Source organism: Leguminivora glycinivorella, chromosome 19 (genome assembly GCF_023078275.1).
Source record: "Leguminivora glycinivorella isolate SPB_JAAS2020 chromosome 19, LegGlyc_1.1, whole genome shotgun sequence".
Taxonomy (NCBI): Eukaryota; Metazoa; Arthropoda; class Insecta; order Lepidoptera; family Tortricidae; genus Leguminivora; species Leguminivora glycinivorella.
Genome location: NC_062989.1, coordinates 6,759,751 through 6,779,912, shown reverse-complemented (window position 1 = coordinate 6,779,912; position 20,162 = coordinate 6,759,751). Strand labels below are relative to the sequence as shown.

The 20,162-nt window shown below is 37.0% G+C and overlaps 2 protein-coding genes across 2 annotated transcripts in view; one reads left to right on the top strand and one right to left on the bottom strand.

The window, feature by feature from the left end:
• LOC125236750 (small G protein signaling modulator 2-like) overlaps positions 1 to 20,162 on the top strand; it is a 195,097-nt gene that overhangs the window by 5,722 nt on the left and 169,213 nt on the right. The window contains exon 2 of the mRNA XM_048143675.1: positions 16,804 to 16,956. Within this exon, the coding sequence (XP_047999632.1) occupies positions 16,804 to 16,956 (153 nt within the window). The remainder of the gene's footprint in view (positions 1 to 16,803; positions 16,957 to 20,162) is intronic.
• LOC125236461 (vacuolar protein sorting-associated protein 33A) overlaps positions 1 to 20,162 on the bottom strand; it is a 79,315-nt gene that overhangs the window by 40,784 nt on the left and 18,369 nt on the right. The window lies entirely within an intron of this gene.

Sequence of the window (20,162 nt, the reverse complement as noted above, 5' to 3'; positions counted from 1 at the left end):
TAAGACGATCGTTGTTTGCTTGCTTGAAGATTACGTTTGCGATAAGTATAATAAGCATAATGTAAAAAATTGTAAGGGATAATAGAAAAAAGTACTTTTTACCCACCGATCATAGTGACGAAATACGGGCTATGTGGGATGTTTATAAAGGTTTCCCCAGCGTATATAGAATTACCTACGCTGTGGTCGATGTGTAATATTTCTACAATCATTGCAAGCAAAAGTATTAGGTGCGTATTGTGCCTATGTGCGATCGAAATAATCGCAGATAAATATACCTACAGAGAAACCTACGGTCCCTACGGATCCAAATGAAAATCTTAATGAATACTTTTATTACGCGGGCGAAGCCGCGGGTAAAAGCTAGTATACTAATATTATAACTGGGAAAGTGTGTGTGTCTGTTTGTTTGTCCGTCTTTCACGGCAAAACGGAACGACGAATTGACATGATTTTTTTAAGTGGAGATAGTTAAAAGGATGGAAAGTGACATAGGCTACGTTTTGTCTCTTTCTAACTCCCCACTTCTCTAAAATGAGGGGTGTAAGTTTGTATGGAGTATTCCGCAATTTTCGAATTTAACGCGAGCGAAGCCGCGGGAAAAAGCTAGTGACGACATAAATATAATTCTAATGTCCCTTTTTAGGGTTCCGTAGTCAACTATGAACCCTTATAGTTTCGCCATGTCTGTCTGTCCGTCCGTCCGTCCGTCCGTCCGCGGATAATCTCAGTAACCGTTAGCACTAGAAAGCTGAAATTTGGTAGCAATATGTATATCAATCACGCCAACAAAGTGCAAAAATAAAAAATGGAAAAAAATGTTTTATTAGGGTACCCCCCCTACATGTAAAGTGGGGGCTGATATTTTTTTTCATTCCAACCCCAACATGTGATATATTGTTAGATAGGTATTTAAAAATGAATAAGGGTTTACTAAGATCGTTTTTTGATAATATTAATATTTTCGGAAATAATCGCTCCTAAAGGAAAAAAAAGTGCGTCCCCCCACCTCTAACTTTTGAACCATATGTTTAAAAAATATGAAAAAAATCACAAAAGTAGAACTTTATAAAGACTTTCTAGGAAAATTGTTTTGAACTTGATAGGTTCAGTAGGTTTTGAGAAAAATACGGAAAACTACGGAACCCTACACTGAGCGTTGCCCGACACGCTCTTGGCCGGTTTTTTAAATACTGTGTTTAATTAACAGGTCAAGGTTAGGTATAATTTTGAGGTGATCTGAAGGTATTTATCTCATTAAGGTACAGCGGGGCAAATCTCGACTGGGGGACAATTGTAACTTATCCATCTTTTCCATTATTACACTATGATGTTGAGTTCTACATGTATCCACTGGACACGTCTACCATATTTAACCAGTGGACACTCTTATTTAATAATGCAAACATTGTAAAACATGGAAAAATGGACCAGTTACATTTACCTCCCAGTCGAGATTTGGCCCGCTGTACCTTATTCTAATTACTCGTAAACTAAATCCATTTAAAACTGCCAATTATTGACCAGAGCAACAGCGCAGGTCTACATATTATACGTCTATAGTTTGTCTAACTCGATTTGCATTTTAGTACTCGTTTGTCTGTTTGTCTGGTTGTTCTCCTTCAGGTTGCAATTCTCAACCGATTCTCGTGAAAATTTGTTACCAGATTTCATGATTGGATAAAACTTTTTTGGTGAGACATTTTTCAAAATGCGGAAGTTGCTATTAAAGACTTAAGCGCCAGTAGCGTATGTGGAGCACCGTCATTATTAGTGCGTTTTCACATTATCCGATCCGATGTCGGATGTAGGACCGATATCTCATACATTTAAGCCGCCATCTTTGATTTTTGCCTTTGAAATCCTTCCGACATTCGAAACCGGATCAGATAATGTGAAAACGCACTTACGGTCAAGTCACGATAATCATAGTATACACTTTCATATGTTTGGGTAGATGAATAAATATGGCGCAGCCGGTAGGATAAGCTTGACCATCGTGACAAGATGGGACTTAAAGAACTAAGTGTTTCTCATTTGTACCTTTTCTAAGCATATCGTAAGGTCTACAGTTCACATACCCTTTAATTTTATTTATATTCAACGTCGTTATGGTCCGGATGAGTAATTGCTGTCTTAGAGCAGGCATACGTCACTCACTCGCGGCACAGCATAACGGCCCAGCCACGACATTGGTCTAACGGCCCAGCCACGACATTGGTCTAAGCGCGACAGCGGTGAGCGGCAGCCATACGTGCGAATGAAAAGTCCCATCGCTGTGTCTCGCTCCAATGTATGGACGCCGCTCACCGCTGTCGCGCTTAGACCATTGTCGTGGCTGAGCCGTAAGCGTTACAGCGGTGAGCGGCAGCCATACGTGCGAACGAAAAGTCCCATCGCTGTGTCTCGCTCTAATGTATGGACGCCGCTCACCGCTGCCGCGCTTAGACCAATGTCGTGGCTGAGCCGTAAGAACGACTCAGTAGCTACTTTCCGGCAGCGGCGACGCAAAAGGTATTGTTACGGACTTTAATTGTTGATCCACTTCTAGCTCAATTTATACTGGACATCTCACAGTTAAGCATAGATAAGCTAGGGCGTTCCAGTAAAATATGACCCAGAAGTGGATCAACAATTAAAGTCCGTGACTGTACTACTGCGTTCGAAAGCACGTGGTTGAACAAAATTACTATATATGTTACTCGACATCGTCGAAAGTAAGATGTTGTTATTTAATACCATTAACTATAAGTATAATAATATTTTTATTCTTTCATTTATTTATCTCTTTTCTTAAGCTAGGTTTTTTACAATATGAGTATAAAAGTAAAATAAATAAACACTTACAAAACAATATAAAAACATATAAACATATTATAAAAAACCTAACCTAGGGTGCCGCCAGCAGCGGGGCAGGGCCCAAGCTGCCGGTGGTTAGGGCTGCAGAGAGAGGAACCGTCGAACTATCCGCGCTGTGTCCAAGATCACCGCCTTCTGCATCTGGCCCTTGATCCAGCCACCTAGCGAGAGTCTCTTAAGATGTTGGTCGAGACTCTTCGCTATGAGACCGTTCGCTGAAACGACTATCGGAACAATGATCGTTGATTCAACATCCCACATGGCGGTTATCTCGTGAGCCAAGTCTAGGTACTTACTGGACTTGTCCTTCTCGACTTTCACGAGATTCTCATCATGGGGGATGGTGATGTCAACGAGCACTGCCCGGCGTTGCAGTCGATCTATTATCACAATGTCAGGCTTATTGGCTACAATAGTCCTGTCAGTGATAATAGATCGATCCCAATAGAGCGTGGCACGACCATTTTCGAGAACTGGCGCAGGTAAGTACTTGTAGTACGGTACTTCGCGGTCCACAAGGCCGTATTGAAGAGCAAGTTGCTGGTGAATAATCCTGGCTACGAGATTATGTCTGTGCAAGTACTCGCCGTTAGCAAGATGAGAACAACCGGAAATGATATGCCTGAGTGACTCTCCGGGACGGCGGCATGCCTGACAAATGTCGACCGTACCGTCCTTCAGGATATATTTCCGGTAGTTGTTCGTCATCATAACTTCGTCCGCAATTGCACAGGCAAAACCCTCGGTTTCTCCGAAGAGGTCCCCGAATCGTAACCAGTTCACCGATGCGAGCAGATCTACATCGGGTCCCGTGAGGGCCTTGTAGAACCGCCCGTGTAGCTGCTTGCTCTCCCATACCGCCCTGCGGTCCGCAGTACTTAGTACCACAGGTTTGCGCCAGTTCTGTTTCGCCAAGGAGAGCGGCGTGAAGTTTCCGTCTACTGCCACCACATCACGATGCATCCCGCACTCGTTGTAAAGGAAGTAATTCCTGAGATAATAATATTTTATTATTATTATTTATTTATTTAATAAGAAACAAACAGTCGCTTATATGTACATTGACATAGATTAAAGCACTTAAATTGCAGACTTACAGTTTCCTTAATGAGAATATTACCACAGAATATATAATAGTACAAGTACAGAAGGCCCACTGCTTTGATGTTCATGAAATGCCGCCTTTTTAAATACCTACAAAATCCATACAAAGAAACGAATATTACTTACAAACCATAACATGCTATACTTAAGTAGATAGCTCGATACATTTTCAATATGTGAAGTGCAAACTCGAATTAACCAGAAAAGAAATAAGAAAACAAACAAAATAAAAAGAAAACAATCAAAAACAGAAGAAGAAAACCGTATTAAGCAAACTAAATTACAAATATCTATAACACTGTGATACATTGCAATGATAAGCGTTTTAAACTGCATACATTTTCATGGAATATATCAATGTGACTAAACCACATTATATCAGTCAGAAAACACAAATAATATCATTATGCATATTATTCTTGTCCACGTTTATCCAAATCCGCTTGCATGTGTTGCGTACGTACACAACGCGCTTGTGTGCACATGCGCGGCGTACGTTTGTTAGAAGTGTTATTACTGGTTTTATACTGTGCTCGCGGGTATCTACCCGCTAGCAGTTGCCTCGAGGTACGAGTAACAAAGTGTCCGAGGCACCACGCGCCCGTCTGTGTAGTCGCGTGGTACGTACAGTCAACCAATTGGAACCCTAGGCCACTCTACAACCATGTCAAAATGACAAGCAGTAAGAGATTTCTTACAATCTGATTTATAACGTCACTATGACATAGTTATACAGTGGCCTAGGGTTCCAATTGGTTTACTGTACCTACTATGTATTCTGTGGTTTTACGTAGTAACTTATTAGTATTAGTTAAATAAAGCACATATTTGTCAAGTGAAGGATCTATTACGTTAATAACTTATTAATAATCTGTGCTTAGAGCTTGATTACAATATGAATAGCGTAGTAGTGACTATTCATAAGTTTCACACCATTGTCTCCAAGATTGTCAGGTGCTGGTTCATCGAAGAGAATATGGGAATTCGTACGGGTTCAATGTAGGTAGGTACCTTCACGTATTATACAAGTATTCCGTTTGTAATAATGCGCTATGATTTAATAATTTAATTGTATAAATGGAGGGTGTGGGCGTTAAATGCCTTGTGAGGTAGATAGCTACTATTATACCTATCACCGTGTAGTATACACCGTGCACCGTCTATCTTGATTTCCGTTAAATTTAAGGGAAGTAAGTCAAACACGACTACTTTCTCTAAAAAAATAAAATTTATGACTGAACAAGTTCTAGTAATTTTTTTAAGTAAAGGCTTTTTTAGATAACTAATCATATTTTTGATGCATCAAAGCAGTTTGTTTACAGAGGGCCTACTGCTTGCCACTTTCGACGTGTTGATTCCCTGTCACACGACTGACATGCGCATTAACAAGTGCGATAAAGAGGCAACAAATAGAACATGGTTCGTGGTAATCCCTCCTTGGGGTGCGTTTCCACCAGAGATGTGTGCTACGTTGATATGGATGTGTCTGATATCCTCCAATCAGCTTAGTCGAACCCATTCCCACTAGCGCTATGCTTTGTGGAACAATGAACAATTGGTGGATAGCAAACACACCCCCTTAGCGCAGCTCTGGTGGAAAGGCACCCTTACTAGAGGCGCCCTCTGGGCAGAATTTTGCGTAATATCTTCTACTAAACGCGACTATACACACATACATGTAACTTGTAGGTACATTGAGCACTGAAATTAACGATGTGCTCCCAAGGGCCTGCCAAATCGAATTATGTGCCTCATTGGTATCTTGCCGTCTCGCAGTTCTGGGGCTTGTACTTTGGCTACAAGAGTTGACGTGTAATCAATTCGATAATACTTACGGCCCACCGCTGCCGTGCTTAGACCAATGTCGTGTCCGGGATGTTAAATATAGAACTTCGAACTATTAATGAGATTTCATTGATCGAAGTAACTTATGATTTCATAATTACGGAATTGAACTTTATTTAGTAACACCAAAATATTTCTTTATCCATAATAAGTATGTCTAGAAACATACTTAAGTTTCGAAAGCTCTCTATTTTTAGTATTTTTATAACATAATTATGACTTAATTAATTTAGGTACTTTTCTATAATATTCTCATAATGATATTTTTAGAGGAACGCGGTTGAATGAGTAGTTAAATGTAGATTTATTGGTATTAACAAAATAAAGATAGCCTGGTCTGAAGTAAAGAATTGTTTTTCCCCTCACTAACTCGGAAACTCCTTTGTCCTTTAATACCAGCGGGTAAAAACTCATTTTATCCACTAGTGGATAAAGTAATTTGACCTTGAATATAGGCAAATATTCTGCTTTAAAAATGATAAAAGTGGGTTAAGATAGTGATCAAGATGTTTTTCCACCTGTGGAACTACTGGAAGCAGTGATAAACGCGTTTTCTGCGTTGTACTTTCCTTGTAAGGGGAAAAGTTTTGTGTTACATACGGGTGCAAATGTATTTTACTTCTCCTGTGTGTTGAAAAACTCGCCAAGCTTAGGATTCTATTTACGAACCAATTCCACACTCGTCGTTAAAATACAACTTTGCACCTTTGTATAACAAATAACTATTATTTTACTAACTTATTTTAACTCCAAATTATTATACTTTTGTATAAAATATACGTTTATTCAGTTCAAAAACTACCACAAAGTCTTCGTAAAAGGTAAAGGCGGATGCCACAAAGTTAAAACCAACATTCTTCAAGACTTCTGAACTTCAGATTGTTACTACGGTACCTAGATTACTTAGCCAAGAGTTGTAAAAGACTTCGCGTTTACAACTTTCATTTCATTATAAGACTGAAACTAGATTAGTTCTGAGCTCTTCTTGCACAAAGGGGACTTTTATTCATAGTCATTTGTTTGCATTGCTGCTATTATGTTTCTTATGAAATTATAGTATTAATTTTGTGCTGGTGATGCTTAGTGCGTTTTTACATTATCCGATTCGATATCGGATGTCTGACCGATATCCCATACATTACAGGCGCCATCTTGGATTTTTTCTATTGAAATCCTTCCGACATCCGATATCGGATCGGATAATGTGAAAACGGACTTACGCCTAAAGAAACTATGGTTTTATAAGGTTAGAGAAATATTGGAAAAAATAGTAAGTAGTTTATCAAAACAGATATATCTGTATACGAGCTTACGTAGAAATAACAGATCTCACAAACATTTAAGAGTTAAGAGGGATTTCATGTGAAAAATAGTGAAATCGCAACCGAGCGCTTAATCATACCTACCGTGTGTGGTATCAAATGAAAGGGCTTTGAGAGTAGTTTACAAATATAATATATAACATATTATAAGAACTTTTTCTTCTTGGTCTAACAAAGTATGAGAAAATGTCCAAAATAATTGTGACGGTGAAGGCTCGTTTTCAAAAAAATGCCAAAAATATATAAGATAGAAATTTATAATCACTAAGGCATTAGAGAAATTTTACTAAACGTTGCAGATTAATTTTGAACGAAAATAATTTCGATGTGATGTAGATTTTCAAAGAAATTGTCACTTAATTTTAGGTAATTACTGAAAAAAATTGAATTCGTCTTAGCCTCGATTACTCTTTTTCAAAACCTTATAAGTAATAAAAATGTGGTTTGAGAAGATTGTAGTACATAGGATATACCTACGCATTATAAATTTACCAGTTTCAGTATTCAAAATTGTCCAAATTTTATAAATAAGATCGTCTAATTCAGCGCTGTATGCGGGTTTTGCAGAGGAAAAATTCATAAATAATTTAGTGAGTTAGTTTTCAAAAATCCCGTCTGATAAAAATCAAGATAATAAGATGTTCTAATTAATTTTATCTATTAGATAACAGAAAGTTTCGCCGACTAAAACTGCCAATTTTACATTATTTTGACGTTTTTCTTGAAAGCACCCTTACCAAAAGTGACACTTCAGTATTGATTTGACTGAGCCAGTTGCATTCAGATGCTAACGATATCGCTATCTATACAGGCTCTATACGATTCTGTGCATTAGTCGGGATTCTAATTTACCTCCTTTGTCTGCTCAGACTTCTATTCCTATTATACTACTTAATTAGACATGGTTGCTTAACTCTGTAATCGTACGAGCACTGCAAAGGAATTCATGTTTCAAAGTAAGCCTTCAGTAGATGGAATTAGTTCCAGGCACCCGTCTAAGTAAATCTATCGCGTTTGCTCGTGTGAAACACGATTCATCTTGTTGCATTTGCCCTTGTGATGCTCCGAGCTCCTATTGTAAGGTACCCGCGCCTAACCTCTTCAGACCTCGTGTACTTACAAATTTTTGAACATGTTCCAAAATTTCTTTTGAACTTTTATAGAGCAACAAAACAAATGCTTCCAGGACTTTGGAGGTGATCCCAAAGTAATTTTTTTTTGTTTTTCATATTTGCAGTTTTGTCTGCAATTTTGAAAGTGGCAAATATTGAGAGGTCATGTTAGTACGTTTTCACATTATCGGATCTGGCCCCTATTTCAAAAAGGCTACAATTGTCAGTGACATATGTCGAGCGACAATTGTCGATGACAGGTGACAAATTACAATTTAATAAAATATTTTCTATAGAATTGCTTACAAACATGACAGGCATTTTGCTACAATTGTATGTATTACAATTATGTTGTGAAACAATAATTATTATTTCTAGGCGACATATTTGTAGAATTGTCGGTGAATCTCGACAGGAGGATTAAGGTGTGTCGAATTGTGTGACAATTGTAGTAATTTGTGGTTGACATACGCGTTGTTCAAAATGGCTGCCCATGCGAGTTGTATAGTGACACTATTAGTGATAGTGACAGTAATTCCTACCTATATACTTAGGTTTTCGTACTTAGTTAGGAGTTCCTGTTACTTCGCCGTCGATATAAGTTTCAATAATGCTACGTAAATATGAAATTAAATTTGTAGCAAACTACGGATATCTTAATTTATTTTTATCATTGTACCATCGGCAGCAATGTTAGTACCTTATTACAAGGGCATAAAGCCTACCGATGATTAGTTAAGAGTGTTGCTGTTAGTAAACGCTATTGGCCCCTTCGTAACATTATTAGTACTTAGGTATATTTTTGAGATTTCTCTGCGTTAATACATATTATTATACTAAATTGTGTTTTTAAACTTATGTATCATAAAAAATACTACATACCTATGTACCTAAATAGCTATCATTAATATTATTTTATACAAATACCCTCAAATTAATTTGAGCGTTTTTAAATGAACGAGTTACCTTCGTATTTAGGTTACACCGAATTCCAAATTCAAATATTTTTAGTTTAGTTAAGCATTTTAACTATTCGTTTAGAATAGTTTTAATTTGTTTAATTTGTTATTTGTATATTTTTATTGTAGTACCTAATGGTCAATGTTTTTACTTCTTCTTCTTTTATTCACGTTTATAAGAAATAAATTTTATATATCTTAATAATTCAAACTTATTAAATACTTAGTATAGTGCCAAGTTAGGTATATATCTTAGATATTTCTATTTCTTTGCCATACACTCGTTTCAATCAAACGTTGAGCTATTCCTTTATATTTAAGTATTAACTTTCATTGCGGATATTAATTTGTTATCAAATTTATAAATAACACGAATAGTCAGTCAATAAACATAAAAATATCCATTAAATAAATTTACTTATTGCCATTTGAGTCAACTACTATTCATAATTTGATACATTTATCCCTATGGTTAGTCGTGACAATTGTATTCTACAATTGTCGCACCTGTCAGCGTGGTGAAACCAATAATTCTACATATGTAATATTTTGTGACAATTGTCGCACCTGTCACCTATATGAAATTGGGGCCTGATATCGGATGTAGGACCGATATTTCATACATTTAAGCCGCCATTTTTGATTGTTGCCACTGAAATCCGTCCGATATCGGATCGGATAATGTGAAACCGCACTTAGGCGCCAGTAAGTATCTCTTTTTAAATTAAATTAAATTTTCCATGATGTTTACACTATATTGATAATATTTTTCCAAACAACAAAACATTCATAATTTTAAGGCGTTCACTATCGAGTGCCTTTCTAACATTTTCTAGAACTTTTCATTTCCCGCTACTAATTTAATTTAGCTAGCCACATACTGAATAACCAGTGTGACCACGGAAAGAAGGAAAGCGAAATCGATGCTTTAAAGATTAAATTAAGAAACCCTTTTGGAGGGTTTTTCATTTCATCTTTTGATCCAGGGACGTTACTTTTTATTTATAATATATATATATATATATGGCCTTAGCGTCTATTTCAGACGATTTATGGTGCAATGTCCAAAAGACATCGCTTTTGATGACTAAAGAGACCTATGCGAGAGCGACACATTTTGCCACACATCTGACAAGGAAAGCTTCCAATTTCTCTATTTATAATATTTCCAAAATAAATTGATTCTTTGTTTTTTTGCCAAAATACATACATTAATAAAATTAGTAAATTGTCGCAAATTAAAGACAAATTGCCCAAAGGACTACAGACGGTACAATGAATGACGTGCGATTTAAATAATTATCGGCCAAAGTGAGAGCAATGAATACAATCCATGACTCAGACGCCAATTGCAAATCGCATGCGATTACTGCTAACGTTTGTAGAGGGCATCAAGTACCTTTAGAAACAAGCAATCAACATTTGAAATAGGCCTCACTAGAACTAGACAGAAAGTGCTCCCATCCTATACAATTTACTGAGGAAAGTGTCTAGAAGTCCCGACCCGACGGCGGAGTTTCGAAGCCAAGCGAAGACCGTAGGCCGAGCTCCGCGCGGGGCCCAAGGCCTGGAGTGTCCCTGAAAGGGGCCTGAACACGAGCTCAAGGGCCGCAGGCCTTTTCTGTCAAATTTTGTGAGGGGGTATAAATGTAATACTTGCAAAAAATTACTAAAATCTGTGTCTTTAGACGCACAAATGAATAAAGAAAATACGTATTCTCATTTTGACGCCCTTATATTTCTTAATTTTATACGATTTTTTTAACATTACACAATTTTATTATTAGCAAAAGGGTAAGTAACTGAAATTAACCTTTCAGTAACTTACCCTTACTGCCCTTGCACGGAAATGATTAAGTTTTCTATGGATCGCTAAAAAATCCAGTTTCATGTATGATCATTAATTTAGTGTTTCAGTATCAACTATGTAGTTGCTACTCGTAGTCCTGAACTTGAACTAAGTACCTGTCTCGATTAGTTCTCTACATCTTGGAATGTTTCATACCGCTGAACTGGGAACTGCGGGAATTCTAATGACGTTCTTAGTAACTATTCAGTCATATTATAACAGATTATTACGTTATTGAATTTTCTATTCAGTCAACCTTTTCATTTCATTCACATACAGTGCCTGAGTTTCCAAAAGGGCCTTGGCATTTTAGAGCGATAATATAGGAATAAGTAGGTAGGACAAGTCAGTGTCACTTTTACAATTACCTGCGATTTCACTCGAAAAGTGAAGGTCTTTTTGTATTGGCCCTTTTTGAAACCGAAGGCCCTTTTTACAAGATTATTTTTTATTCAACTTGCCTTGTTAGTATGTTAGTTTGAGTCAAAACGTAGAAGCTAAATTTGACCCACTTCCCGGTTTCCGATTGAGCTGAAATTAGCACACATGTGTAAAGCACGTGACAATGCAATATTATGGTATCACGGAGCTGATCTGATGATGGAGCAGAAAGGTGGCCATAGGAACTCTGTTATGAAACATCGTACCCGCATCGAGTAAAAGGTTTTTAGAAACGTCTCGGAGAGCAGTAGATGACTGTTGAAAGAAAGGTACAGTCAGCGATAAAAACTTGTGCCAAAAATGTATTTTTTGCAAAAAAGACTTATGTACTGGCCCTTTTTGAAACCGAATGCCCTTTCGGGATTTACTGGCCCTTTTATGAAACCGATATGAAAAAAACGTACCTTTCCAAGATGGCGTTACACCTTTGTACAATATTAGTCAACACAATTGAATATGGGCCAAATTGTCAAAACTGAGGCCACTGTAGAACTATGCCATAGTGACGTTATAAATCAGATTGTAAGAAATCTCTTACTGCTTGTCATTTTGACATGGTTGTAGAGTGGCCTAGGGTTCTAATTGGTTGACTGTACCCTTTGTTCTGTAACCATAAATTAAGTTGATGCGTTATTAAATTATCATCAGAATGAAGAAGTCGGACATGGTGAACTATTTGGCAAATGATATTAAGAGTTTGCTGGGCAAATGTCATTGTTCTCTGTTTCCTCCGGCCAGTTCTTCAGAAAGACGTCAAGATCGTTTCGCCATCTTTGCCGAGAAAAATATTACTTTTAATAATTTTCAAAGCAAAACCTAATAAAGGTTCTCAGCCACTTGAACAGTCTAGAGACTGACTTTTAGGCATTTATTTTCTGTGCCTAAGCGTGGTGTCTTCGCAAAATATATTAGTTTATCGTGTCACTCCCTTAATGATTCTTATGCGAACGGCGTATAAATAGGGGTGATAAATTACATTTGACTACTGTAATGACTTTTTATTCTGGATAATTACTCATACTCATACTCATAATACTCATTTATTTATTATATTGTTACATATTACACGTCACAATTGGTTTAGGTATTACCTACATAATGATTATATATGGTGTATTAAAATTAATAGTTATTTGTTTTACAAGGGGGCAAAGTAGTTGTTTAACCGCACGTACCAATATTGATACCCGAGCAAGCGAAAGATTCCAATATTCAAAAAGTGGAATCTTGAGCGTTGCGAGGGTTTCAAGGCACGAAGGTTAAACAAATTTTGCTTCCGAGTGAAACACAAAATTTTTCACCATACCAACACGAACAAAATACTGACTATAAAACATGAAATTAAATCAAATCCCATCAATTTATCCAATATTTAAGTATGATTCGAAATCATCAATTATAGGAAAATTCTATCAGTCAACTTAAGACATCAAGTAAAAATTTGTATGAAACTACTTTAATTGCACTCTTGTGGATGAAATACAATTTTGCTACCTATCTGTTTTCGAATAGCAAAGTAAAGCCTTTAAAAGTTGGTGTGGTGAAAAATTATTATACATATTAAGTAGTATTCATAGCTATTCTTGGCTAGGTCATTCTTTGTTTATAATTTTCTTTGTTGTTGTGACAATTATTGTCAAAACATCCTGTAGAACTAATATCTATCTTAGAAGTCTTAACAATGGCAATCGCTTACTGAATTTAAATATTGCTCTTGATGGGGCCCGGCCCCGTAGCCGAATGGCATTTCAGCGAAACGAAACGCAATCGAAACGCCGCAGAAATGTAGTTTGGCTCTGTCGCGCCAATACACAAGAGCGATAGAGATAGATAGTTCTATCCAAGATAAAAAGCTTGTGTGAAACAAAAAAAAAATCAAAAATCTAACTTCATTCAATAATACAAAAAAACACCTTGATACAAACAATATGATATCTGCTGATATTTAAACCTAACGTTGAATCACAAGACACAATATGAGGAGAAAATCGAAGCCGTTATCTGAGCGGAGCTCCGTATAGGATTTCTTTTTAAAATAAAGATATTGCCTCTTGATAAAAGACGTAATTGAGAAAAGATCGATTGATGTCTGACTGATGTAGATATCTGAACGCTCCTCATTGATGTTCAAACGTAATAAGAATGAATGCCAATTGAGTTCCATTATTTTCCGGCTTTAAAATTATTTCCAGGAGTTTTCTTTCACTTTATATTTACCTGTATGCTCGATGTTATATTTATATACCTACTTACGGCGAAGCAGTTTGGTAGGACCGAGGCCGTTTTCACATTATCCGATCCGATATCGGATGTAGGAAGGATGTAGAATGTAAGATTTATGCGCTTCCAGGTCTTTATTTATGTATTTGATAGATCATTATTACTAAAAAACGATATAAAACGCAAAAATTGCGGATTTAATGCAGATGGCACTTTCCTACAACAGTTTTTGTCCGAGGCACCATCGAACTGCCGATATCGGCAGGACGCTTCCGACATTTTTGGCATGCCGGACCCCCCGCCAGCTGTCGGCCGATAATATTTGTATGTGTGCGACTGTGCGTATATAATGTAGGTATACGTTTGTAGTAGTGTGCGTGACAAAAATGGCGTCTATTAAACAGCTGTTAATGATGAATTTCTGTTGAAAAAAAAAGATTGTAATTCATCGGTCCGAATTGCGGATACTAATTTTTTCATGTTATAGTTATAGTAGATATAGTTAAATGTAAAATTATTTATTTTACCCGCACACACTTGAGTATTTTTATGCTCGTTATTTTAATTTTACAATAAAATATTTGAAAAATAGTGCTTATTTATAATTATTAAATATAAAACTTTTAAAAAATATTTTTTGATACAAAATCATACTTCATTGATTTGGAACAATGCGTTTTATCGGACCGACATCCGACACTATCGGAAGCGTTTATCGGGTGTAGGATGTCGGTCCGACACCCGATATCGGATCGGATAATGTGAAAACGGCCTTACAAGTGACCGTGACAAGCTAACAATATGCGCCAAATTGTCAAGACTGAGGTTCAAAAGTTTTACGCTTGTGCCGAGAGATAGCAGTCTATGCACTATGATTACACATTTTACTTTGACAGTAACTCTTTATAATACTCGATCCTCTTTGGTATGGCTGATCAAGTATCGATAATCGGGTTACCCTCATCTGGCAGAATAATTTTAGTCCGAAACACACTTCGCATAACATGTTTCGCAGAAACACTTTCGGTCGAATGGTAATTTTGCAGAAAACTTAGTTGGCATTATTACTACCACGCATAAGATACATTTGGCAGAATAATGTTTTACAGAACATTACTTTGGTCGACTTTGGTTTAACATAATTGTATGTACCATAATAATCTTATAGCATAATATTACATAAGCAGAATTATTACTTGCTATCAGAAAAGAAAAACTACCCCAGAGTCACCATTAGGTACGACGACGAGCGAAGCGAGGAGGAGTGTTAGGTATCTTGCATCCCCAACACATCTAACTTGCTATCAAATAGCAAATTACAACTTTATGCCGCCTAAATATTATGCATAAATATTATCTGCAAATGTATTGTTCGACTAGAAGACTATTATGCTCATCAACATTATGACAACAGACGATTCGGTATTACAAAAATCTGCGAAATGATTTGTGCCAAAGCATATTCTGCGTAAGGTGTTTCTGCTAAACTTGACTTCTGCCAAGAACTATTATACGAATCAAATATATTCGTAAAAAGTTTCTGCCAGATAATAGTGAACCCGATAATCAATTTAATTTTAAGGTCAATGTCCGCAACGACGAGATAGGTACGTTTATAGAATCGGAGTTTGCTAGTGAATGTAATTTTTCTATCCTTCGGCCAGAAGCCGTCAAATTTCAGGCCACTGCGCTAAACGAAGTTACCGCTTCCCGGATTCGTTGAACAGAAAAATAGTATACACAGGTTGGCCAGTACATAAGGAAGAAGGAAGCCTCAGATTGTTTAAAATTACATGTGATTTGAGACATTTACTTATTACTTTACTGGCCTAGGTATGTAATCTAGGTACGTAGGTACTATGAAATAAATAAATAAATATCATAGGCAAGGATCGTTAACTGCGAGCGAAATCCATTGAAATGACGTATGACAACCAGTTAGCAACCCTAGTACTTCAATGGATTTCGCTCGCAGTTAACGATCCTTGATTATAGGACATTCTTACACAGATTGACTGAGTCCCAAGAAGGCTTGTGTTGCAGGAACTCATACAACGATATGTATAATATACAAATACTTATATACATACATAGAAAACATCCATGACTCAGGAACAAACATCTGTGTTCATCACACAAATAAATGGCCTTACCGGGATTTGAACCCGGGACCGCGGCGTAGCAGGCAGCGTCACTACGCGCTATGCCAGACCGGTCGTCAAAAAAACAAACTATTACGAACTAAAAAAAACAGATTAGATTAAACAAATACTTTATTTATTTAATCCAAGAGAATAACCATAATTCTAAGCTCCTAAATATTAATTATAATCCACCCTAATCTTAATTGTATTCGTATTCACAAATCTCAAAGAGCACGTGAAATGTAAACTGAATTGTCATTAATATTCCCACAGATCAAATAATACTAGTACAGATACCTAACCCCATACTAAAAACACGACGATAAACACTATTCTTTAATGATGTCTAGATTGCCTAGCATAAAGTAAATGTTGTAATCCCTAAAGCTATACCCAATTTATTAAATTTCAAGGATCTATCAACAAAATACTAGTCTCCCCAAAGGAAAAATGACGCAGTTGACAAATTAATTGACTCCGTCGAAGCTTGAAGGGTAGTGGCAGTTCTTTTGTGCTTGGGAAAATATTTTGGCTTCAATTTATTCAAAAGTTTAAGTTTGTTGACCTAAACAAAGCGTTACTCGTAATAGAAAAATAGAATTATACTTGATTAAATTGGGGATTTTATAGCAGATGTTCTTCTCTAAAGGTCATCCGACATCGGATATGGATCTAATAATGTAAAAACGCTCTAAAAATCAGTGAAATACTGATAGATCTTTCCTTTTAAGGACCTTAAAAGTTATTGTACAGTCAGTAAAAATGCTTTTGTCAGATATTTATGCAGATGTTTTCTACGATATTATTGCCATTGACTGGACTTTACATCTTCTTTCATCCGCCCTCTGAAATAATATTGTGTTTATAAAAGAAGTAACAGTACCTAGCCCTTTCCCTGTAACTATAAATTTGATAAACTAATTAATATATTTTGTTTTCGTCCACCAGGCCGTCACCAGAAAATTCGTTCACGAAGACAGCGGCGGCGTTACAGCTCTCTGCGGGGCCGTAGAAGCCTGTCTCGGCCAGGGTCTGCGGAGGCGAGCGTTGGGCCTCTTCAAGACCAACTCGACTACTGCCTTGCTGCATAAGATCGCTAAGGTAAGTGGTACTTTCTGTGGTAAAAAACGCTGCAAAAGCTATTAACCAACTTCATTAGGAGGATGACTGAAGATTCAACAAATTGTGTCGAAAACGCTAGAATCGGCTGCGCTGCGCGTTTAGCGCGACGAATACGTTTGTATAATATTATATAGTATGAATTTTCTGAGATGAACTTTTCGGTTTTGCCCTAATCTGTTGAACAAAGGCCTTTGTTTCTATTATTCGCGGTGGTTAGCTCCCGTTTCCACAGCACGTGCTAAAGTCTCAGTGTAGTTAAAAAGCAACTATCATGATAGCAATAAGGTTCAAATTTATTAAACAGTTTGCAGTGTGCTGTGCAGGTAACTTTTTTTGAAGATGACAAAACGTGTTATCTCTGAAAGGGCTTTTTATGGATTTGAACCTTATTGCTATCATGATAGTTGCTTTTTAACTACACTGAGACTATAGCACATGCCGTTTAAACGGGAGCTAACCGCAGCGAATAATAGAAACAAAGGCCTTTGTTTAACAGATTAGGGCAAAAGCGAAAAGTGCATCTCAGAAAATTCATACTATAGTAAATGCGTTAAACAACATCGGCTACGGGCGTAGTGCGACGACCAACGACAAATTTTTTAGTGAATGCATTTAAATAAAATTGGCTACACGTCTAGCAATACCAAAACGATGGCAGTGAATGTGTCCATCAAAATCGTCTACAAGCTAGCGCCAGGCCTACGTCAGTCGCTCGCGGTTAAGACGCTACAGGAGCGAAAATGCTAAAATGGAAAGTAGCCCCAGGTATTCAAAATTGGAAACAATTAGCCAAAAAACTAAACGGTCCGACACAGATTATTTCATTGATATTCAGATTCTCAAATTTAGTTACGATTGATTTAGTTTTGAAGCAGGAAACAGTCGAGAGCGGAACCTCAATTTTAAAGATTTTTTCGCAATATCTTTTAAAAGAAGAAAAAGGGGAAGGGAAGTGGAAGGGTCAGTTGGAAGTGGAAGACCTAGGCGAACTTTTCTTGTTCAAATCGGGGAAATATTGCAAAAAGGCCAGGTCAGAAGTACTCGAAACCGACGAGCATGTATGAGAAACGTCAGAAAGTGTGTGAAGCGAAAGTGATTTGTCAGGATCGTAGTAAATGGAAATCCGTGTTCTCTGCCTACCCCTCTGGGAAGCAGGCGTGATTGTATGTATGTATGTATGCAGGGCCGGATTAAGGGTAGAGCGAGTGGAGCGGCCGCTCTAGGCGCGACATGGTAAGGGGGCGCCAAAATCGAGAATGTGGAAAAATCCATACAAAAAAAATTATACATTGTGTGGGCGCGCACATTTCACAAAATGGCGAGAGGAGTCCATACACCTATTGAAAATCTAGATTTGTAATTTAGATTAAGTGGAAAGTTGTACCACATAGCCAACATATACCAACATTCATAAGGGCGCTGTTGCTAGGGCGTCGTAAAAGCAGGATTCTAGCCCTTGACGAACCACATTGTTTTGCGGCCCAAAGACAAAGCTACGTCGTTATCCAAATGCGAAAATATGAGTCTATCCGATAGTCCAAAGCGGAGTGCCTCATAAAGCCAAAGGCGCGAAAAGTCTCAGAGAGGCGCAATTTTGTGAGTCACAGGAGATGAGCGAACTTTAAAGGACTAAGATCCCGAAGGGCACTTAGTGGCAAAATAATTACAACTCTCAAATGGGCATCCTGACGGTGACGATAGAATTCGCAGTTAATGTCTTAATTACAACGCTTTGTTGTGTGCGTGTGGATTCAGTGAGCACCTTCCGAAAATAAATAAAAATATGCTGATCTTTAGTAAAAGTTCTAAAACAATTGTAAAACGAATCTCTGAATTTGTAAAAAGATAAATCAAAAGATACAGTCCTTAACGGGTTCCCTCTATTTGGCATAACTTTAATTGTCCGAAACGATTTTCGCATAACAGACTTCGCATAATCGATTTTCGCCGAATGTTAATTTGGCAGAAAACTTATTTGTCATAATCGAAAATAATACGAATAACACATTGTCCGAAAATAAGTTCGCATAATTCTGTTTACGCCGATTGTTTTTATGAATAAAATTAATTCGCATAATTGTATTTGGCATATTTCTTAAAATCAGAATATCCACCCATACTAAATGCTGTTAAGAGAGTCGGTTTGGTTAGGTTAGAACTGCGACCTCAACAAATAAAACATTTTGTCAAGAATTTCGGTTAGGTTAGGTTAGAACTGCAACATTAATATAGTAGTATTACCTATGATAAAAATTCTGCGTAGTAAATTTCCACTAAACCATGTTATGCAGAAATAATTTATGCATAAAAACCATTCGGCGAATAACCTTTATGCATGAAATATATTCGGACAAACAAAAATATGCCTAGACAAATTATGCGTAACTATACTATGCCATAACAGATTATGCGAAAGGTGAATTATGCCAATATAGATTATGCTAAAAAGAATTCTCGATTGTAAAATTATGCCAAAACAAGGGGAACCGTCATTAACATGTGCTCACTCAGTTCTCACAAACTACCAACGAAAACAGTGAATGTATTCATTTAACATATAATATTTATATACTAACATTTAGTAAAAAATATGCCAACTTACCTCTATAAATTTTAGATCACCTAGTGACGTATTTAATTTTTTACAAATAGTTTCTTATGCTCACTCAATCCTCACACTTTTGAAAAGCCGAATTTTGATGAAAAACATAAGATTTAGACCCATAAGGCCTAATAGTCGGGATCATAGGCGCCCTGTGAAGTCAAAATACCCCAAAATATGCCAAATACCGCAGCTCTGCAGTTGATCAAAGCTTGGAAACTCGCTGCTTCCCCGCTAGCGGGTTGAGTTTTAATAAATTGCGTCAATAGGAAAAATAATCGCGCTCGCTTCGCTCGCGCTTACTATTTACATCAGTTCTCTTTTAGTTACTTACGAAAAATTCCACGCGCACAGCTCTCGCGTTTTCATTTCAAGTCTGATTTCTTGACTTGGCCACTATAATACTTTTGTTTGTTATTTTATGTACCTACATGTTATCGACGTTCAGCCCCACCTATACTAGAGTGCGACTGAGAAAGTTCAACCCTTGTCCCTTTTCTGTATGATGAAATCCATAAATTTTGTATTGCCTTGCGGCAAAAATTTCCCGCTCGCTACGCTCGCGATTTTTTCATCTATGTTG